At 34.5% G+C, this 24,453-nt stretch overlaps 1 protein-coding gene across 1 annotated transcript; it reads left to right on the top strand.

Moving 5' to 3' along the window:
- The first annotated feature begins 646 nt into the window (after positions 1-646).
- On the top strand, positions 647-13,983 carry LOC112015471 (proline--tRNA ligase, cytoplasmic). The gene is made up of 11 exons (XM_065771132.1): positions 647-736; positions 4,085-4,177; positions 6,138-6,254; positions 6,729-6,916; positions 7,559-7,625; positions 10,819-10,941; positions 11,032-11,184; positions 11,362-11,646; positions 11,794-12,012; positions 12,803-12,896; positions 13,649-13,983. The coding sequence occupies exons 1-11, from the start codon at positions 647-649 to the stop codon at positions 13,711-13,713; spliced, it is 1,494 nt and encodes a 497-aa protein (XP_065627204.1). The 3' UTR covers positions 13,714-13,983.
- The last annotated feature ends 10,470 nt before the right edge of the window (positions 13,984-24,453 follow it).

The following is a 24,453-nucleotide window of genomic DNA, read 5'->3' as shown; positions in this document are numbered from 1 at the left end:
ATGTAGCTATTAGAAGTAAAGCTTTAAAAAAAATTTGAAAAGTAAGTCTTACTGGTGTCTTAATTGAAGACATATTGGGTCCGTTTGAATACAACTGAAAACTGAAAACACTATAGCAAAATAATTTTTAAATGTGTGAATAGTGTTGTGGGACTCATTTTTAATGAAAAAGTTGCTGAAAAGTGTAATTTGTGAGACCCGTGAATAGTACACAAGTGCACTGTTCACTTCTGACTTAGTCAAATGTTGTGGCTAAAAAAAAAAAAAAAAAAAAAAAAAAGGCAAAACGCAGACTTGAGGAAACGTGGACGCGTAAACGTGCAATCCAAATGCCCTCATTATAGGGTTGAATTCCCACTCCCCCAACGATCCCAAAAAAAAGGATAGTCTTACTCAGTTTGTCTGCTTTGTCTCGACGTAAGCTTAATGGTAATACCCATCAATAATTGTTATGCATGTCTTGTAAATTGTATTTGATTATTTTTAAGTAGAAACACACAAGTTAAATTATAGTTACACTATGTGTACTATGTGTACGTGCAAGTTAGATTTTTGTGAACTTGTGTGAAAAGTGGATAAGCTATCTAACAGTACATTTTAGTGAAAAAACTCAAAGGTGATGAAAAATGAAAGCTTTAACATTATAATGTCAAGAGAAAAAGAAAGCATTGCAAGAAAAGTAAAGAAAGCAAAGGATGTACATGAAAAACCCTTGAGAATGGATAAAAAACCACGGGTGAGTAAGGGGGGAATGTCCCTTATTCTTTTGAGCTCTCTGTTATAGAAAAAAAAATGGAAGTTTTCCTTATACAATGATGGTTTTCTTCCTAAAAGAGAGGCCTTTTTCTCTACCTCACTTCCCTACAAATTTTCTACTATTTTATCTAATGTTCTCTCCTGGTTCTTGTTGTTGTTCTCCCTGCGGTTTTTTTTTTAATGGTCCAGCAACATGTTCCTTTTATAGTTTGAGAAATGTTGCCAAATACAAAAGACAAATGTCAAATTATGATTCCTCCATGTAAATCATAATACAGTTGGTGTACTATGTAGTGGTTAGAGGAGAGAGGATAAGCACAGAATAGAGGCTTGGAGGGTGACCCTGCCACTACGTGGAGAGAAATTCTTGGACAAGGAAAGGGACATTAAGGGCATTAAGAGTGATGCACGTGTCCTTAACAGTGGTCCAGCACAAGTACAGCCAATCAAAAAGAGGGATTTCATAGCCTCTAACCACAAGGGGTCACTATCTCCCTTTTGTGAGTGTTGGGTGTCCATGTCAGTTGTAGATCTCACTCCTCCCCAAGATGGTCATGCCGTTGGCATGGACCAAAGATACTTTACCTCAACCAATGTTTCCTTTCATTTGCTCACAGTTGTTTCACATGTAGAGCCCAGATCTAGCCATTTTAGCATTCTTCCATGCAGTGGCGGAGCCAGAATTTTGGTTTAGAGGGGGCAAAATTAAAGTGAAATTAATCTAAAAAATATTATCGATAATAATAACAAAATAAATAAACAGTTATAAGAAAAATAAATATATTTCATATCATTAAAATAAATAAACAAAAATAACCAATTCATAGTTACTACAAAATCTACAACAAAAAGTTTACAAATTGATGTGATAAAAATATGATTAGTATTATTTAAACAATATAATGAATATATGTTTGTAATTATTTTTTGTGATTGGTGACATGTCAATTTGTAAGATATAAATAGTAAAATTTGTAATATCTCCAACATCACTTAACAATAAAATACTGCAAAAAGTATCATTAATAGTAAAAATAATGATAAAAATTAAAAGAGAAAAAAATTGTGAAAGAAGTGTCAAACATGGGACAAGACAAAAGTTTACAAGAACAAGAAATTATGTGAAAAGGGAATATGATTTGATGTTTGAGAAAACTTTTTTTTACTTTCCTTTCCTTATGCCAGAATCACTTTCAAGTCTCAACCGATTGGGAGTCATTTTTTCCTTTCTTTTTCCTGAGTCAGAGTCCTTTAGATTACAATTACATATACAGTAAAATTTTAGGTGGAGCCAGGGGGGGCATGTGCCCCCTCTCACCCCCCTCTGGCTCCACCACTGCTCCCATGCCTTGGCTGGTGTACTGTACACTATGTGTAATTTGAATTTAGTCCTATATTTTAATTATAATTAAATTTCATTCTATTATTGAATCCCCCATTAGAATCAAATCAGTTTTTGTTTTTGTTTTAAATGGTAAAATATATAATTCCATATAAAACACAATCATAATAAATGTTTATTAATAACTATCATAATTATTGGATTTCATATTTAGGAAAAAAAAATTTGAGTAAAAAAGATTATCATGTTAAACATTCTTGTGCATTCTATGAGTTACCAACCAGTGAAAATGTATATTGTAGATGAACAAATGCTTAAATTAAGGCCACAATGTAAAAACATTTATCGGGGTTTCAATTTTTCCTAATAACTCCTTGAATTTTTTATATTCTAGAAATTGACCATTGGGACTAACTTTTGTTAAAAAGACTTACCAATTGATTCACGTTATTCATCATGTGACGGTCATGTGATTTTCTTGTTTATAAAAGCTAATAAAAGTTAGTCCTTAGTGGTAAATATGACAAATATAGAAACCTTGGGCCTTGTTTGGTTGGGGTGATTATAAGGAGGATAGAAAATAGTAGAGAGAAAAGTGGGAAGAAAATTATGTTTGTGGTTGTTTGGTTGAGGGTGGAAAAATGGAGAGATTTTGGTGGGGTTTAGGAGTTCTCTCTAAGCCCACCAAAACATTGTACATGTTGCTTGCCTTTGTTTTTGTTGTTTTGGTTGGTTGGTTGTTTCTCTTTTTCTTTTTTTAGCTACTTCAGTGTAAATGCTTGTATTTTGTGTGTGTGGGTTTTTTATTTTTTTTTTTATTTTTTGGTGTTTTCTCATTTGTTTTGGGTTCTTGTGCTCATCTAATTTTTTTTTTTTTTTAATGAAGCGTCCATCTATGTACAATTTTTTAATAAAAATATAATGCGTAATATTTTTTATCTAATAGGGCATGAGAATAAATTTATACAAATACCATTTTCTACCCTCATGCTTTTCTCTTCAACCAAACAAAATAGTTTTTTCATCCATCTACTTTTTCATCCCTCAACCAAATACACATGAGAGAAAACTAAATCTTTTTCATTCTCTTATTTTTCCATCTCCTCAACCAAACGAACCCTTAAGAAGTTATAAGGAAGAATTGAAATCTCATGTAGTATTTTGGCAACTAGCCCAAACCCTAGGAGGCATTCTTGCATCTAAGCCTAAAATTAATAGAATTCCTTAAATTGAAGACTTTTTTAGAGAACTTAAATCGAAGACTTTAATTGATAAAATTAAAAACTAATACTTAATTTCAAATATGATATAAATCGTGGATATTTTTATAGTATATTTTAGTAAAGCCCAAACGGGCTTTACCAAACCCTAATTGTTCTAAGTTATACTGCATTCTTATTCTCATATTAGTTGTATAGCACACATTGAAATCCAAAAACAAAAAAGACTGATATATTTATCTTTCATTAATCTTGTAAAGTAAAGCTTACGCAATATACATTTTATATAAATGTATGCAAATATTTATAATGTTATACTTGTTTGTTTTTATTTTTTATTTTTATAAAGTTTCAATTTATAAAGTCTTATTTTGATTATTGTACTTTTGAGTGAATTTTTATTCAATTATTAAAGATTTTTTTTAAAGTGAGCTATTTGTTTGGTAACTTGGTGCCCGTTTGGTTGGACTTTTAGAGCCCACTTTTACATGTTATGCGCATTTTGCAAATGCTGAGACTGTTTTTTGCGTTTGGCTCAGCCCAAAACGCAACTTTTTGAAAAAAGTTGCGTTTTGGGCCAAGGCAAAAAACAGCCTATCAACGCGCAACAAATATGGAGCTCAGAGGTCCATAACAAGCAAACGCGCATTTACATATATCCGTTGGAGAGTAGAATTACGAAATTGCCCTTGACTAAAGGGCAAAGGGCAAGGGGTCTTTAGAGGAATCACNGTTATTAATTAATCTTTGTTTTTGGCTTGTGTAGGTAGTTGTGAATGGAGAAATGATTGAGTATTATGATATCTCTGGCTGTTATATTCTGAGGCCATGGGCAATGGCTATCTGGGAGATAATGCAAGTGAGTTTGAACCCTTCTTGAATCCTTGGTTGTTGTTCTTAAGTTTCTTGTCATAAGTAATTACTAATAAGAAAATTATTGAAGGATAAAAGAATTAATTCAACAGATACTTGAAAAAACAAACGAATTAATACACTAGATGATTATAAAATGACTTCTGGGAAAATTTTAGAATAAGAAATACAAGAAAGAATCACAATGTACACTGCCTAAAGTTGAAGCACACAACTAGTCCATAATGAACATAAGAAAATGGTTTTAAGAGTCACATTTAGCTTTTTGAGTGTTGAATGTGATATTATTTCTTTACCATCATATTGGCTACATAATACAAAGATGGACAAGTTCTCCCCACCTTCTTTTTTTCAGACATTTCTAATATATTCTGAGACATCAACAATGCACAACAGATAATGATAAAGAAAGCAATCTTCTTGCCAATGTAAAAGGAGACGGTCCATGGTGTCACCACAATTTTTACACATACAACATCTATCCACAATGATTTTACCCTTACCTTTTTTAAAAATTTGGTTGTTCCTTAAGTTGAACATGTATTTTTTATTTGTGCTGTTCTCTACTGAAACTTTCTTGTATGTGGTACTTTCAATGATGTTAATTTGAAGCTAGGAATGGCAACGGGACGGGTTCGGGCCGGGTTTTTGGATATCCCGACCCGACCCGCGGGGTCTTCCTCTAATACCCGAACCTGGCCCGTTTAATAAACGGGTCTTTTTTTTTTTAGCCCCAAACCCGGCCCGTTGGGTATCCGCGGGCCCCGTCCAGCTCCTTCTAAGCCTATTCCCTGGCGGCCCAATCCAACCCAATCTTATTTAAAAATAAAAAAGTAAAAAAACCCAAATACAATCACAAACACAAACACAAACACAAATCAATCATCATTGTTATTAGTTAAATCCTCATTCCTCAAACTCCATTTATCATTTATGGAAGAAACAAAACTCCGATTTTTACATCAACACAACATTCACTCCGATTTTTACGTATTGAATCCTCAAACAAATACCCAAAAACAATAACTATTGAAAGAAGAACAAAACTCCATTTATCATTTACGGACAGATTTTTACATATTAAATCCTCAAACAAATACCCAAAAACAAAAACTATTAAGAGAGGAAATGATTCAAATGAACCCAAAAAAAAAAAAGAACCAAAAAAAAAAAAAAAAAGAACTCAGACCACTAAATCTCTCTCTGATCTAACAATCACGGCCTCCTTTGTGACAAAAACGGCAACCACCACGAGACTATCTCCGATCTAACCATCACGGCCTCCTCTGTGACAAGAACGGCAACCATTCTCTCCGATCTAACAATCATAGCCTCCTCTGTGACAAGAACGGCAACCACCATGAGATTCTACAAGTTCTCGTTTCAGAGACAAAACCAACGACGTTGTTCAACAAGTCACACGTGAGATGGAAGAAAATCCATGGAGGATTGAGGGTGAGGGTGAGATGTGATTTGTGACTTTGAGAGTCTTGGTGGAGTTGATTAAAGAGTGTGAGCCAGTGAGGGAGGCGGCTGAGTTGAGAAAGGAAGGAGAGAAATGAGTTTTAGGTTAGGGTTGTGATATATATATATATATATATAGGTAGGTTTTTTTGTAATTTTATATTTAAGCTAACCGGGTCGGGTCCGGGTTCCGGCCGGATTTTTGCCAAAACCTGGACCCGACCCGGACCTGTTTCGGGTTTTTAAAAAAAAAAACCCAAACCTGACCCTATTCTTTATCGGACCGGGTAAAATCCGACCCATTAGGGTCGGGCCGGGCCGGGTACCTGCAGGTCGGGCTTAAATTGCCATCCCTATTTGAAGCCATCCTGGTTATTCCTATAGGTTTGTGAAGCAATGGACTTCTTTCCCCCTATAATGAAAGTTTTAAGACTGATTTTCCAGTTTGATGTGTACTCTTTTACATCAATGTCATCATGCAGAAATTTTTTGATGCTGAAATAAAGAAAATGGACATCCAGAACTGCTACTTCCCACTTTTTGTTTCTCCTGGCGTATTACAGAAGGAGAAGGATCATGTTGAGGGTTTTGCTCCTGAGGTGAGTTAAATTAGAAATCTTTGTCAAGCATACATTTTTACAACCTTGGTATAGGATAGACTCATTTTTTATTTTATGAAATTTCAGTTATTCCAGAAAAATCATTCCATACTTTGGGCTAGAATTGTTGTATTGATGCTAGAGTAAATTGGAAACTGAAATTTGCTCTGGTAAAAGTTTCCTGTGTTCTTTTCCTGCTATTGGAGGCATTATTTTGGGGTACAGCACAACCCGCTACCTTGATTCCTTTTGGTGGAACTGGGTCTTATTATAGGGTTTGTCCTTGGTACAAAAGTTTATCTAGTTATACTTTGATTTTAACTAGGGTGATATCTTAAAATATTTTGGATGACTCTTGGTTGATGCTAATCTTTTATTCTCTTATTTATGGAAGTGCTTCTCTTTTCATGAGAGAGATTTCATTCTATTAGACGAGAGAGGGTGCTAATCAAATTGTATTTTGGGATTCTATAGGTTGCATGGGTAACAAAATCTGGGGAATCTGAGTTGGAAGTGCCCATAGCAATTCGCCCAACGAGTGAAACTGTCATGTATCCTTACTATTCTAAATGGATTAGGGGACACCGTGACTTGCCTTTGAAACTTAATCAATGGTGCAATGTTGTTCGATGGGAATTCAGCCATCCTACGCCATTTATCAGGTAATGTCTATCTAATTTGTTCAGTTTCAAATGTCTTAGAATTATTTTAACCTTGTTGATGGTGTCCATTGGCTGCTGATGAGACGATGTGAAATTTTAGTCAGCTGATTGAATTTTTTGAGTGTAATACACTAGCCAATCTGAGTTTTTTTTTTTTTTTGGTAATATGAACCCTTGTCTTCATGCTGGCATATTTTCTACTGCTCATCTTTTGTGGAAATGATTTACATTTTATTTCTTAGCATGGAAATTTTCATATGCAGAGACTTGTTACTATTGAAGCCATTCTTTTCTTTGGTCTGTCACTTGGCGTCTTGGCAAAGCATTTCATATCAGTTGTGATAGGTTTCGTATGATTTTCTTGTGTTGCACCCCCCAAGTTGTTAGAGTCAATTTGCTAAGAGCCTTGTAGATCAACTGGCACCTTTTGGTATTTCCAAAGGAGATGTCCAAGGTTCAAAACTCCCCCTCCCCCAACTATCAAATTATCAAAAAATTTGTTAAGAATCAATTTACAAATTAGTGTAAAAAACCATTTACTCTTTTTTGCTAGGCATCAATGTGTTGGCTAATATGTATAATAACTGTCTTTCAAGTTGGATGACAGTTTGTTAATACGTTGGACATGATTTCTGATTGTAGGAGTCGTGAGTTTCTTTGGCAGGAAGGGCACACTGCTTTTGCAACAAAAGCAGAGGCAGATGCAGAGGTATATGAAACTCAGCACTTAAATTTTGATGTGTCCACTTTTGATTCCTGGAGGTCTATATATAGAAATTAATGGGGGTGGACAAGCAAGAGATTTGTTGGTATCTCTTTCTTTTTTCTTGAATTGAGTATTGAACTAAGCATTCTAGATAATTGGTATGTGCTTTCATCCCAAGGTATATTGCTCTGTTCCTAACCTCCATACTCATTTGAAAAATCAAAGCCCATGGTCATTGGATTAATATCCAAAGTGTCATAAACCATTATGTTTTATGTAGGGAATTCATGGAGAATATGGTTTTCTTTGTCTAATATCCTCAAATCTCATTGCATAATTTGCATTATGCTCTGCATCTTGTTCTTGAATGCATGTAGCCTAGATTTGTTCCTTTTTAGCTGCCTAGAGGCTGTGGCCTTCCTTTGCTAGAGTAATAGAATGGTGCATGAGGTTAATACCATTATTCAGAATTATATTACATGATCCTTTTCTGTTAACTACTATGTTATTTTCTAGTTGGTATTGAGTTTTAAAACTTCCTACGTCATGAACCATTTGTTGAGGTTGTCGCTGTCAAATTGTCAATTATGTTCTTAGACCTAAATTTTATCTATCATAAGTTAAATAGTTAAGTAGCTCCAATCAATAAACCTCAATATTTGTTGAGGCTGTCTCTGTCAAGTTGTCAATTTATCTTCTAAGATCAAAATTCTCTCTATCATAAATTAAATAGTTAAGAAGCTCCAATCAAGATCAAGAAACTAGAATTATTTAGGATATGGAAATTTTACTTAAATCCTGCATATTGAAAATTCAAACCGTTAAAAAAAAAAAAGCAAATGGTTCTAGAATTTCCTAAATTGAAATAAGAATTGCCTTTAGATATGCATATTTTTTTGGTGAGTATTCTTTTTTGTTGTTGTATTCTATGGTCTTATAATTTGGTGTATCTAGCAAATGAATTGCCGTTAACAAAGTTTTGTGATAACACCTAAAGAAAAAGATGGACTCATCTGTGAGTTCTCATATAAGCATCAGATGTTAGAATGCAGACGTATGGTTTCTTTTGTAAGTGCAGATGTGCCTAATTAACATACTTCTAACTTATTTATATTATGACCAGATAAGTGCTTAGTTTTCACTGTATTATATGTTTCCACACTCTTCTTTTTTTTTTTTTTTTTTTTTTTTTTCCCAATAGAACATTTTTTTTTTTTTTTTTTTTTTTTTTTGGTAATATTAACCCTTGTCTTCATGCTGGCATATTTTCTATTGCTCATCTTTTGTGGAAATGATTTACATTTTATTTCTTAGCATGGAAATTTTCATATGCAGAGACTTGTTACTATTGAAGCCATTCTTTTCTTTGGTCTGTCACTTGGTGTCTTGGCAAAGCATTTCATATCAGTTGTGATAGGTTTTGTATGATTTTCTTGTGTTGCACCCCCCAAGTTGTTAGAGTCAATTTGCTAAGAACCTTGTAGATCAACTGGCACCTTTTGGTATTTCCAAAGGAGATGTCCAGGGTTCAAAACTCCCCCTCCCCCAACTATCAAATTATCAAAAAAATTTTAAGAGACAATTTACAAATTAGTGTCAAAAACCATTTACTCTTTTTTGCTAGGCATCAAGGTGTTTGCTAATATGTATAATAACTGTCTTTCGAGTTTGATGACAGTTTGTTAATACGTTGGACATGATTTCTGATTGTAGGAGTCGTGAGTTTCTTTGGCAGGAAGGGCACACTGCTTTTGCAACAAAAGCAGAGGCAGATGCAGAGGTATATGAAACTCAGCACTTAAATTTTGGATCTGTCCACTTTTGATTCCTGGAGGTCTATACATAGAAATTAATGGGGGTGGACAAGCTAGAGATTTGTTGGTATCTCTTTCTTTTTTCTTGAATTGAGTATTGAACTAAGCATTTTAGAAAATTGGTATGTGCTTTCATCCCAAGGTATATTGCTCCGTTCCTAACCTCCATACTCATTTGAAAAATCAAAGCCCATGGTCATTGGATTAATATCCAAAGTGTCATAAACCATTATGGTTTATGTAGGGAATTCTTGGAGAATATGGTTTTCTTTGTCTAATATCCTCAAATCTCATTGCATAATTTGCATTATGCTCTGCATCTTGTTCTTGAATGCATGTAGCCTAGATTTGTTCCTTTTTAACTGCCTAGAGGCTGTGGCCTTTCTTTGCTAGAGTAATAGAATGGTGCATGAGGTTAATACCATTATTCAGAATTATATTACATGATCCTTTTCTGTTAACTACTATGTTATTTTCTAGTTGGTATTGAGTTTTAAAACTTCCTACGTCATCAACCATTTGTTGAGATTGTCGCTGTCAAATTGTCAATTATGTTCTGAGACCAAAATTTTATCTGTCATAAATTAAATAGTTAAGAAGCTCCAATCAATAAACCTCAATATTTGTTGAGGCTGTCTCTGTCAAGTTGTCAATTTATCTTCTAAGATCAAAATTCTCTCTATCATAAATTAAATAGTTAAGAAGCTCCAATCAAGATCAAGAAACTAGAATTATTTAGGATATGGTAATCTTACTTAAGTCCTGCATATTGAAAATTAATGACAAACCGTTAAAAAAAAAAAAAAGCAAATGGTTCTAGAATTTCCTAAATTGAAATAAGAATTGCCTCTAGATATGCATATTTTTTTGGTGAGTATTCTTGTTTTTTGTTGTATTCTATGGTCTTATAATTTGGTGTATCTAGCGAATGAATTGCCGTTAACAAAGTTTTGTGATAACACCTAAAGAAAAAGATGGACTCATCTGTGAGTTCTCATATAAGCATCAGATGTTAGAATGCAGACGTATAGTTTCTTCTGTAAGTGCAGATGTGCCTAATTAACATACCTCTAACTTATTTATATTATGACCAGATAAGTGCTTAGTTTTCACTGTATTATATGTTTCCACACTCTTTTTTTTTTTTTTTTTTTCCCAATAGAACAATGATTATGATCTTTCATTTCTACATTGGAACATGGGAACCTTTGTTTTTTCCCCTCTTTTTGATTGGTAACTACACATGCGCCCAGTGGGTCCTAAACCTACAATCTCACCCTCTATCTGCCTTGCTCTTGCAAAGGGAGATGCCATTGGAGCTAAAGCTCATTGGCCTTTGTTTACAAATGTGCTCTGTTTATTTATTTTTTTTTCTATTTCAGGTGCTGGATATTTTGGAACTGTATAGACGCATATATGAAGAGTACTTGGCTATTCCTGTCGTAAAGGGAAAGAAGAGTGAGATGGAGAAGTTTGCTGGTGGACTTTACACAACTAGTGTTGAGGTACATGAGAATTAATTGTGCACGTATATAATGCATTTTCTGTTATATTTGGCAGTTCAAACTATTTTTCTGTGTTATATCTCATGTCAGGCATTTGTTCCAAATACTGGTCGTGGCATACAAGGTGCAACTTCGCATTGTCTGGGTCAAAATTTTGCTAAAATGTTTGAGATAAACTTTGAAAATGAGAAGGGAGAGAAGGGTATGGTCTGGCAGAACTCATGGGCCTATAGCACTCGGACGGTAATCTTATGGCATTTATTATCCGTTTGACTTGGACAGTTATAATTAATCTGCTGGTACATATAACACTCGGGTGGGTGGGTTGGTGTGGTGTATTTGTGAATTAGAAAATATTTATTGATAAATGTGTGCAGCTACAGATTTGTCACGTTTGTAGTGTTTATTTTTTGTGCTCAGATTGGTGTTATGGTGATGGTTCATGGGGACGACAGAGGCTTAGTGCTGCCACCAAAAGTAGCATCTGTCCAGGTTATTGTAATTCCTGTGCCTTATAAAGATGCTGATACTCAGGCAATCTTTGATGCCTGTTCTGCCACTGTGGCCTCCTTGTCTGAGGCAGGTATTCGTGCTAAGGCAGACTCTAGAGATAATTACTCTCCTGGTTGGAAGTACTCACATTGGGAAATGAAAGGTGTTCCTCTAAGAATTGAAATTGGTCCAAAAGACTTGGCAAATAGTCAGGTTAGCTAGTCTTTCTTGATTTTCTGCTGTTATTTTTTACTTCCATTGCTTTAGTATGTATCTATTTTTCCTGCATTACTGTCAGCTGTCGTTGGTTTCTATAGTTGACCAACTGTAAGGATTGTTACATGCTGGTTTTATTCACAGGTACGTGCTGTTCGCCGTGATAATTCAGCAAAAACAGACATCCCTAGGGACAAGCTAGTTGAGCAAGTAAAAGAAATGCTGGACAATATCCAACAAAGCCTGTTTGATGCTGCCAAACAAAAACGAGATGCTTGCATTCAGACTGTAAAAACTTGGGATGAATTTGTGGAAGCACTCGGCCAAAGGAAAATGATCTTAGCACCTTGGTGTGATGAGGAGGTCTGATATCAATTATTATTATTATTATTATTTTTAAGTTTATGCATTTCCTAAATAGTTTTATTTGCTGTACAGTATCACAAGGTTTGTTGTTGATTTGAATTTGATCATTTTTCTAATACACTTTTAAGGTGTTTAAGTTTGTTTGTGTGTTCAAGTTCATTGTTGTTTCATTTACAAAAATATTGATATCATGAGATAGCATATTGTTTTGGGTTGTTGATCGAGTGAAATCTTTTTCTACTCTATTGTATTGGGCTTTCCCCCTATACATTTTTTTTGTCTCACAAATGCTCCATTATTGTTGTGTTTTGGACAAGTATGTATAAGTTTAATATGTTCAATGGCCAACGCACATATTGTGTATTTGACCTATCTCATTTTAGTAAGATTATGTGCTTGTATGGTAACATGTTTCCAAACTGCTCTTTTTCAAGTAAAGTTCTTTTAAACTTTACCTTTTCTACGTGCAGCTTCTTCAATAAATCCCATTTTCAAAATGCTAAAAAATAAGCTGCATCAAATGCGCACTATATTACTTACTGAAAAATATAACTTGTTCAATGGAGATTTGCATTTCCATAAGACTTGAAGTGTTTTTTGTTTAGATTTTCTGTTCATTTTGCTCTATGCCAACATTATGCAAATTTGGATTGTAAGTTATGTTTTGTCATGCAACTAGAGCGAATGTTCTCTCCCATGAGACAGAAGAACGTTACTTTAGCCTTCCCCCTCTTTGGTTTTTGGTGCTTTTTATATATTTCTTAAATTTATTGGGCTACTCTTTTAGGAGGTGGAGATAGAAGTAAAAACAAGGACAAAGGGTGAGATGGGAGCCTGTAAGAGCCTTTGTTCCCCATTTGACCAGCCAGAGCTCTTAGAAGGTAGTCTTTATGTTTCATGTCAGGGTTATTTCATTTATTTTTTTCTATTACTACTTTCAAACCTTGACTCTTTATCCAATAAACTAACACCCCCCAGAACACCACACACCCCCCCCCCCTTGCCTGTGGCCTAGGGTGGGTGGTTACTCAATTTTAATTTTGCTACAAGCATACCTGTTTTTGCCTCTGAAAATGATGGAAGAATATGTTGATTTTCATGTCTCAAAAAGTACAATTCCTAGTGTATTATCTTTCTAACAGTTGCAATATTGTAAATTTGGGTTCCCATTTTGAAGGGGATCTTAGACTCATGCAATATTTGTGTTTAAGATTTTCATAGTAGGGGAAAAAATCATTGCATCATCAAAGATCAATATAGTGTAATCTAATAGTTCTTGTATTTTATTTTCTAGAAATTGCATGTTAATTCAGTGGCTTTATCATGCCGTATGATGTTTGAATGTACCAATAAAATGCTGACTAAAAAGGTTGAAGCCAACACCATAATTAAGTGTAATTTTGGTTGCATTTATGATGATGGCATTTCCCAGCGCATGGTACCATTTATGTCACTGGCTTCAGAATAATTCTCATTGTGCAGTTGAATGAATAGACTTCCCTGGGACATCAATTTATCTTGAATGATTTATTAGAGTTATGATAAATTGCAATTTGATTGTATATTTCATTCAATTTGCTGTATGAAGTTCTTTTATATTCTGTTCTGTAACTTAATGTTTAATTTCTCATAGGTACTAAATGCTTTGCATCGGGAAAGCCTGCAAAAAAATGGACGTACTGGGGAAGGAGTTACTAGATTATTGATTTTTGACATGATTTCTTCTCCTGGTGTTCCTCAATCTGTTTGAGATGTTATGGAATCTGCGATTCTCAAGAATTAGCGAGTAATAGTATTTTCTACAAACAAATACAAGGACACCATTTTAAAAAGAACTAAAAATTAATAGTCCATATGTGTGGATCTTACATGAAAAAGTGAAATCATTTGCTTTGCTACAAGCAAAAGGCTACAATGTTTTTATATTGTTGATTTTTTAATGTCTTAGATATGTGACTCGTTGCTTTAGATTGAATTTTTCTCTTTTGAGTTTCAAGTTGGTTAGTGATATGAATCAGTAACCCCTTTTCTGAATGGTAGTCATGGGTAAAAAAGAAAAATGGAATGCTAATGCCGGTGCAATGCATGAATGTCACTTTTCTTATTCTAATGTGCATACAGGCATTGGCAAATGAAATAGCACTTAAGTGAAGGTGTGATGTTTTGATAGCTGGTGATTGTGAATGCATCGTGAACTTCAAAAATATTTTCATCACCTATTTTCCTTTATGTTATATATGTATCGATTAAAGAAATCCTTTAGCTGGTGCGTGTTGCACTTTCCATTAATAGGTTGCAAGGTAAAACAGTTAGAAAAATGCTATTGATGTAACAATTTTTATAATAGTTGAGTTTGTAGTTTTTTATTTGTTTTTATCTACATTCGCCGTTAATATCATTAATCATAAACTACATAACTTCAAGCCTTCAACACGAATTTTTTTTCTAAATAACAATAAATATTAAAAAATTTAGTTAGTTGTCATGTTGCAAAAGAATTTTAAAAACTAGCATCTCGAGTGTCTAAAACTCGAGTTCCAAGATAAAAATCAAGTTTTTGAGGCTTGATTTGTAAAAAAAATCCAAGTCAAAATCGAGTTTTAAAAACTCGAGTTCGGAAAACGCCACTATAAGGCTTAAAAACGTCACTATAGGGCTTAAAAATGGAGTTATAAAAAAATTTAGCAGAAAAACGCCACTATAGGGCTTTAAAACGTCAGTATATGGCATAAAAACGCCACTATAGGGCTCCTTGAACCTGGTAAGACTTATGAAAAAATTTTGCAGAAAAACGCCGCTATAGGGCTTTAAAACGTCACTATAAGACTTAAAAACGCCACTATAGGGGCGATAAAACTAAAATTTTTTTTGCATGGAACTCGAGTTTCTAAAACTCGAGGTTTATGTAAATGGATCTCGATTTTCTAAAACTCGAGATGTATACTTTCCCTTATAGTTTCGAGCGTTGCCTAACTAACTATATACAAATTATTTCCAACGTTATTCTGCACATTTCCTCCTTCAACACAAGATAAAAACAAATAAATTCATAGACTACATAACTTCAAGCCTTTGACACAAGATAGCTTACAACACAAGGAGGTATATGGTGTATTAGATAAGTATCTACTCTCTCACATAGGGGTGAGGAAGTAGGGGTGGGTCTTCCTCTTTAGTGGTTCACCCCTATGTGAGTTGAGTTTGTAGTTTTTTATTTGTTTTTATCTACATTTGCCGTTAACATCATTAATCATAAACTACATAACTTCAAGCCTTCAACACAAGATAAAAACAAATAAAATCATAGACTACATAACTTCAAGCCTTTGACACAAGATAGCTTACAACACAAGGAGGTATATGGTGTATTAGATAAGTATCTACTCTCTCACATAGGGGTGAGGAAGTAGGGGTGGGTCTTCCTCTTAAGTGGTTCACCCCTATGTGAGTTGAGTTTGTAGTTTTTTATTTGTTTTTATCTACATTTGCCTTTTTGCCTCTGAAAATGATGGAAGATTATGTTGATTTTCATGTCTCAAAAAGTACAATTCCTAGTGTAATATCTTTCTAACAGTTGCAATATTGTAAATTTGGGTTCCCATTTTTGAAGGGGGTCTAAGACTCATGCAATATGTGTGTTTAAGATTTTCATAGTAGGGAAAAAAATCATTGCATCATCAAAGATTGATACAGTGTAATCTAATAGTTCTTGTATTTTATTTTCTAGAAATTACATGTTAATTTAGTGGCTTTATCATGCCGTATGATGTTTGAATGCACCAATAAAATGCTGGCTAAAAAGGCTGAAGCCAACACCATAATTAAGTGTAATTTTGGTTGCATTTATGATGATGGCATTTCCCAACGCATGGTACCATTTATGTCACTGGCTGCAGAATGATTCTCATTGTGCAGTTGAATGAATAGGCTTCCCTGGGACATCAATTTATCTTGAATGATTTATTAGAGTTATGATAAATTGCAATTTGATTGTATATTTCATTCAATATTGCTGTATGAAGTTCTTTTATATTCTGTTCCATAACTTAATGTTCAATTCCTCATAGGTACTAAATGCTTTGCATCGGGAAAGCCTGCAAAAAAATGGACTTACTGGGGAAGGAGTTACTAGATTATTGATTTTTGACATGGTTTCTTCTCCTGGTATTCCTCAATCCGTTTGAGATGTTATGGAATCTGCGATTCTCAAGGAATTAGCAAGTAATAGTATTTTCTACAATCAAATACAAGGACACCATTTAAAAAGAATTAAAAATTTATAGTCCATATGTGTGGATCTTACATGAAAAAGTGAAACCATTTGCTTTGCTACAAGCAAAAGGCTACAATGTTTTTATATTGTTGATTTTTTAATGTCTTAGATATGTTACTCGTTGCTTTAGACTGAATTCTCTCTTTTGAGTTTCAAGTTGGTTAGTGATATAAATCAGTAACCCCTTTGCTGAATGGTAGTCATGGGTAAAAAAGAAAAATGGAATGCTAATGCCGGTGCAATGCATGAATGTCACTTTTCTTATTCTAATGTGCATACAGGCATTGGCAAATGAAATAGCACTTAAATGAAGGTGTGATGTTTTGATAGCTGGTGATTGTGAATGCATCGTGAACTTCAAAAATATTTTCATCACCTATTTCCCTTTATGTTATATATGTATCGATTAAAGAAATCCTTTAGCTGGTGCGTGTTGCACTTTCCATTAATAGGTTGCAAGGTAAAAACAGTTAGAAAAATGCTATTGATGTAACAATCTATATATTACTAAAAGTTGAAGAGTAAGCCACAATTCAAATAACTGGGCTGGTGATCTCAGCCACAATTCAAATATCCTGAAGTTTACTGAGGCAGTAATAAAATAGAATAAAGAGGTTTTTGGGAATATTTTTCATAGGAAGAGAAGAGTGGAGGCTCGTCTTGCTGGCGTTCAGAAAGCCCTGGGTAAAGGGCCTACTGATCACCTCCTAGCTCTGGAGGGAGAGTTGAGGGAGGAGTATTGGGTCATCATGCAGCAGGAAGAGGAATTCTGGTCAGTTAAGTCCAGGTATAATTGGCTAATTCAAGGAGACAGGAATACTAACTTCTTCCACACAGCTGCGCTGGTTCGTAGGAAGAGGAATAGGATCTTTTGTTTCAAGGACAGCTCGGGGACTCTGGTACATAATGAGGAGACTATTGCCTTAATTATTAGGGAGGGTTACATTTCCTTGTTTACTACTAGCAAAGTTAGCGCGCCTAACTCAATTTGGGCTGTAACCAGCTGGGTTTATAAGCTGTCTAGTGAGGAAGGAGAGCTGATTAATTGCCCAGTCACAGGGAAGGAGGTGAAAGAAGGTCTGTGGAGTATGAAGCCCTTTAAGGCTCCTGGCCCTGATGGAATGCATGCAGGCTTCTATCAGAGAAACTGGAATGTGGTGAAAGATGTGGTTATAAGGGAAGTGTGTGAAATCTTCAACACGGGGGTAATGCCGAGCCATCTCAATCAAACCTTGGTTACTCTCATTCCCAAGTGTTCAGGAACTTATTCACACTATGAGTACTAAGAAGGGTAAGCATGGATATATGGCAATAAAAATCGATCTTGAAAAGGCCTATGATAGAATTGAGTGGCAGTTTATCCGTGATGTGCTCAAGCTCTATGATCTCCCCCAGGATACGGTGAAGCTTATTATGAGCTGCATTTCGGGGTCTTCCATTTCGGTTCTGCTTAATGGAGGAAAAATTGACCCCTTCCTCCCCTCAAGAGGAATCAGACAGGGTGACCCTCTATCCCCTTATCTATTCATCCTGTGCATGGAGGTATTGGGGTTTCTTATTGCTGACCAGTGTGCTTCTAATCTTTGGGACCCTCTTAAATCTTCCCAAAGTGGCCTTCCTTTTCGCATCTCTTTTTTGCGGACGACCTTGTCCTTTTTGCTAGGGCTGATTTGAAGAATTGCCAGAGCATTCGTGATACCCTAGATACCTTTTGTGTTTTATCGGGGCAGAAAGTGAATATGGACAAATCGCGAGTTTTCTTTTCGCCAAGTGTTGATGAGGAGACCCGTGTCTCTTTATGCAACACCCTTGGCTTTAGATCAACACCCAATTTGGGGAAATACCTGGGTTTTCCCATCCATCACAGAAACTCCACTTCCCAGGATTTTGATTTCATTTTGGAAAGAGTCCACAATAAACTTCAGGGATGGAAAGCAAAGATGCTGTCCATGGCTGGTAGGTTAACCCTTACTAAAACAGTTCTCTCGGCCATTCCCTCATACATCATGCAAGGGTGTATCCTTCCGTGTCGTATCATTGCTAACTTGGATAAGGTGTGTCGGAATTTCTTATGGGGGTCCACGGATGAGAAGAAAAAGCTCCATATGGTTGGTTGGTCCAAAGTGACAAAGCCAAAAAATAGTGGTGGGTTGGGGTTGCATGCGGCAAAGGAGAGAAACACCACTTTGGCAGCAAAGCTCTGTTGGAGATTGAAGGAAGAGAGTGGGGAGCTCTGGTCAAAAGTTCTGAAGCACAAATACAAAAGAAGGACTATCTCAAGTAAAGCTCCTAAGTCAAGATCATGGAAGGCAATACTACATGGTGCTGCGGTATGTGAGGCAGGTTCTAAATGGTCTCTTGGAAATAATAGTCAATTGTCTTTTTGGGATGACAAATGGTTGGACTTGGGCACTGTGCGGGACTGTATTGAGGGGCCACTGCAGAAGGAGGAGGCAGGGTTACGGGTCTGTGATATGTACATTAATGGCACATGGGAATTGCATAAGTTGTCCTTCCTACTTCCGCCTCTGCTCAGCCAAGCCATCAAAGCCACTCCGTTAAGGAATGCCTCCACTAGTGAGGACCGCTTGTCTTGGATTGCTAGCCCGAGAGGAGAGTTTAATTCCAAAGGAGCTTATCTCATCGCTTGCGGTGCAAATACTGGGGATGAGTGTTTTAAGGGTGCCTGGTTATGGAAGTTAAAAACTCTCCCAAAAATCCATATGTTCCTTTGGAAATGCTACCATAATAGCATTCCAGTTAAAACAACACTAGCTCAGAGAGGCATCCCTCTTTCTCCAACCTGTGATATGTGCCATGATCAGCCGGAAACAGCTAGCCATGTTTTAAGGGATTGTAAGACAGCACGGGAATTTTGGGATGAGTCTAATCGGCCTACTGAGGTCCTTCACACCTTTGACTTGGACGTGTTGGATTGGATTAAAGTGAATGCTTGCTATAAGGTGCTCGCAAAGGGAAGAAGCTATCCCTGGTCACATTTCTTCCTTCTTGGCATTTGGCAGTTGTGGCTTAATAGGAATAAGCTGATGTTTCAGCCCCCCCAAGCCCATCAGAATTTGCTCCAAATTGTTGAGGCACAGGTTTATGAGTTCTAGTTCTGCATTCATGACCATGTAGAGCCCAGGCGTAGAGCTGTTACTGCTGTGGGTTGGGTCAAACCTCCGGAGAGTTGGATTAAGCTGAATACGGATGGCTCGGTGAATGGTAGTTCCGGATTGGCTGGTTGCGGGGGTCTGCTGCGTGACTGCCATGGCAACTGGATCTCCGGGTTTGCTCGAGCAATTGGGCACACTTCGAGTTTAGCTGCTGAATTGTGGGCAATCCGTGATGGACTTACTCAATGCTGCCATCTTTCTCTCCAGGCGGTGGTAGTTGAGGTTGATGCCTCAGTTGTAGTATCCTTGTTATCTCAAGATGTCCAATCTAATGGGGAATTTTCCTCTCTTGTTGATGACTGTAGGAACCTAATGAAGAGCATCCATCAGGTCCAGCTGAAGCACTGCTTTAGAGAGGCTAATAGGTGCGCAGACGCCATTGCAAAGATTGGTACTACTATGGAGGAGGACTTCACTGTGTTTGAGTCTCCCCCTGCTTTTATTTTCAATCTTTTGTGTTCAGATAAGATGGGCTTGACCCAGGACCGTTTGTGTAATATTGTGGAAGACTCCACGTAGTTTTTTTAATATATATTTCCAGATTACCAAAAAAAAAAAAAAAGTTGAAGAGTAGCGTTTAATGCTACTGCTGCTCTCACATTGCGCCACATCAGCTGCCACGTCCTTTTTTTTATTTTATAATATATTTTGTCCTACAATTTTAAAATTGTTTTTTTTATTATAATTTTCAGCCTTATAAATGCAGCCCACTATTTATTTATTTATTTCCATTATCACCCTATAATAAATCTTCCACTATCACCCTATAATAAATCCAGCCCACTACTTACTTATTTACTTCCGCTATCACCCTATAATAAATCTGTATAATTAATTCAGCCCACCTCTTATTTATTTAGTTTCACTATCAAGCCCAACTCAAAGCCTTTTCAGTTCAGCTTTAAAGTTTTGTGTAAGCTTTTTCAACTTAAAGGAAAAAAAAAAAAAAAAAAAAAAACAAACAAACAAACGTTGAAGCCTTTCAAGCTTTAGGATTTTTTTTTTTCAATTTTTCTATAATTGTTTTTAACATTTATTTTTATAATATTACACTTCTCCAACCTTTTTCTCTCTCTTATCATTTCATCTCCCCACTACTTTTTCAATATTTCTCCCTCCTTTACCTTTCATCTCTCCACTACCCTTTACATTAATATCATTCTTCTTCTTTCCTTTCATCTTTCTTTATTTTTGTTTCTTCTTATTCACACCTTCTTACTATAAATTTGTCACTATCTCTTCTATTCTATGCATAGTTTTCCCCCACAAAAAAGAAAAAGAAAAAGAAGGTTCCCTCTCTCTCCCTCTCTCTCTCTCTCTAAATTTTTTGGTAGATTTTTTTTATTTTTCTTGCATCTCTACTTTAGGTTGATAATTTTTTATATTCTTTAAAACTCTATTTTGGGTTAGTGCAATTTATTTTTTTATTTATTTTTTAAATTGTTGTTGTTGTTGTTGTTGTTGTTGTTGTTTTTTTTTTTTTTTTTTTTTTTAATTTTTTATTCTCTTTTATTGTTAAATGTTACCCTATTGCGTTCTAAATAATTAAATATAGCATATAAAAATATAATATTATTCTATTATATAGCATGATTTGGATAATTTATTATTTATTCTGTTACATAACACGATTTTTTATAGTGTTCAATTTAGATGTTAAACTATGAGACTTTACTAATTTTTGTTTATTTTCTAATCCTTTTGTGGTGGACAAAGTACTCTATAATGCCATTTATTTAAAGAAAAGAAGAGGTTAGCCAAATGAAAATAATCAGATAGGTGACAAATTTTAACTTTTGCAATTTTATTTTAATTATTATTATTTTATAACAATGCATGTATAGAAATTTAATTCTTAGATTTTGCTAATAATTGTTTACTTGATAATATGTTTTGGGTGGCCGAAATTATAATTTCTACAAAGAAAATAACCTTAATAGCTTATCAAAAACAAAATTCTATCCTAATATTGGTTCAATTAATCATTGTTAAGTTTTATTAATTTTTTTAAGTTTAAGTTTTTTTTGGTGTTTTGGATTGTTTATATATTACATTTATGATTTTTTCTATAATAAATAAAAATATAATTACGAAATACATTACTCATTATTAGTTTAGTTTAAATTGTAAAAAAAAAAAAAAATTAATAAAACCACCATAAAAATAATTACCACGCGCAACGCGCGGGTTCGCGGCTAGTTTTTATAATAGTTGAGTTTATAGTTTTTTATTTGTTTTTATCTACATTCGCCGTTAATATCATTAATCATAAACTACATAACTTCAAGCCTTCAACACAAGATAAAAACAAATAAAATCATAGACTACATAACTTCAAGCCTTTGACTCAAGATAGCTTACAACACAAGGAGGTATATGGTGTATTAGATAAGTATCTACTCTCTCGCATAGGGGTGAGGAAGTAGGGGTGGGTCTTCCTCTTAAGTGGTTCAACCCTATGTGAGTTGAGTTTGTAGTATTTTATTTGTTTTTATCTACATTTGCCATTAACATCATTAATCATAAACTACATAACTTCAAGCCTTCAACACAAGATAAAAACAAAAAAAATTATAGACTACATAACTTCAAGCCTTTGACACAAGATAGCTTACAACACAAGGAGGTATATGGTGTATTAGATAAGTATCTATTCTCTCACATAGGGGTGAGGAAGTAGGGGTGGGTCTTCCTCTTAAGTGGTTCACCCCTATGTGAGTGAGTGGTTACATGTACATAATGCACAATGGATATTGATCCAAATGACAATTACCTACTTAATACACAATAGATATGGATCCATATGAATCATAGTTCTTGCGTGTTTGGGAAATATTCAAGAGGTTTCAAATCCAACTACCCTTAACTTCCTTGTTGGCCCCATGGCATCGTTTTTTTTTTCTTTTTTTTTTAAATTAATTTTTAAATAAACGACAATTAAAAAAAAAAATGATTATTCTCTGTAATTCCAATTTGAAGAATTTTGCTCAAGCGATTTTAGCAGATGGTAGAATTTATAGATGAAAAACTCGGTCAATAATTTAATTCCTCATGTGGTGGCTAATCTGAGCCAATTTAGTTATTTGAAATGATTTTCCAACACAATGTTACATCAATATTAGCAAGTCCCACAGCAAGAGCTCGTTTGCCATCTAAACTCTCACTTTATCATCAATGGCAACTCTTACTGATTCTAGCAAACCGTTTTAAATTAATAAACCAAGTAAATCATCTTATCAATAATTAAAAAGTGAAGAAAAGAAATCATATGTAGAATAATTTATTTTTTTTTAAAAGAAGAAAATAAAAGAAAAAGAAGGAATCACCAAAAAAAAAAAAAAACCCGTAAGGTTCAGTTTATTATTATTATTATTTTGCTTGGAAAATTCATACCTTTGAGAAATTACAAAGTTTTAAAGTTGGGAATTGGAGGGAAAATTACAAAGACCAAAATAAGATAAGATTAATATAGGAAATCATAACCTCCAGCTACACAGAAATTAATTATTTATCTGAAAAATTTTAAAGTGTTACACTGCTGGTTTTTATATTAGAGGCTACAATGTTCAAATTTGAAAAATTATGCTCATAACAAGCGCATTACAGTTTTTTTTTTTGGTTGAGAACAAGCACATTACAGTTTAAGATAGAATTTACGATGGACGTATAGCGTAGGAAGAAGGATCAAAAATTGTTGGAAACAATTTAGGACTTTGAAAGAAGTATTCAGTTTTTACTGGTAAATTTATGGCCGAACTGAAATGGGATTGCTATTTTGAGACCTTAAATTTCGCTATTTTTCTGGCATGGGTTCAAATCACCAATATTTAGTGTGTGTGATACATAAAATGTCATCCGTCCTTTTACCAATCCAACAGTTACCTATATTACTATTTCTATACTACTATTTAAGGGGCTGCCCCTGTTTGGACTGGATTTCTTTTTTCCAAAATACCCCTACACCTGGACAAAATTGGAGGACAATCAAGTAAAATTATATTTTTAACTTTTAAACAACCCACTACAAAATAACTTCACATCCACTAAACCACTACTACTAAAATTCAAATTTGCTACAAACACTCCCATCAAGATCCGGCAACCAACTATCCTCTTCTTCTTCTTCTTCTTTTTTCTTTTTATTTTTATTTTTTAAAATCTCTTTTGCAGGATCTCTTCTTTTTTTTCCATCTCCTACACGTTAAGTTGCTTTTTTAAAAAAGCCTTCTTTTTATGGGGAAAAAACCCCTTATTCTTATCCCCTTTTTTTTTTTTTTTTTAAAAGAAGAAAATAAAAGAAAAAGAAGGAATCACCAAAAAAAAAAAAAAAAACCCGTCAGGTTCAGTTTATTATTATTATTATTTTGCTTGGAAAATTCATACCTTTGAGAAATTACAAAGTTTTAAAGTTGGGAATTGGAGGGAAAATTACAAAGACCAAAATAAGATAATCCAGCTACACGGAAATTAATTATTTATCTGAAAAATTTTAAAGTGTTACACTGCTGGTTTTTATATTAGAGGCTACAATGTTCAAATTTGAAAAATTATGCTCATAACAAGCGCATTACAGTTTTTTTTTTTTTGGTTGAGAACAAGCACATTACAGTTTAAGATAGAGTTTACGATGGATGTATAGCGTAGGAAGAAGGATAAAAAATTGTTGGAAACAATTTAGGACTTTGAAAGAAGTATTCAATTTTTACTGGTAAATTTATGGCCGAACTGAAATGGGGTTTGCTATTTTGAGACCTTAAATTTCGCTATTTTGCTGGCATGGGTTCAAATCACCAATTTTTAGTGTGCGTGATACATAAAATGTCATCCGTTCTTTTACCAATCCAACAGTTATTAAACTAATGAATGTCAAAAATAAACCTCTCTCCAACCCCAAGTTACCAACACATGGTGCAACTACTCTCTTAATCTTAGGAGGAGGAGGGAAAGAGATTTTTTTTTTTTTTTTTTATAATAAAAAAAGAAAGAAAA

Source organism: Quercus suber, unplaced genomic scaffold (assembly GCF_002906115.3).
Source record: "Quercus suber isolate HL8 unplaced genomic scaffold, Cork oak 2.0 scaffold_39, whole genome shotgun sequence".
NCBI lineage: Eukaryota > Viridiplantae > Streptophyta > Magnoliopsida > Fagales > Fagaceae > Quercus > Quercus suber.
This window is presented reverse-complemented; position numbering and strand designations above follow the sequence as displayed.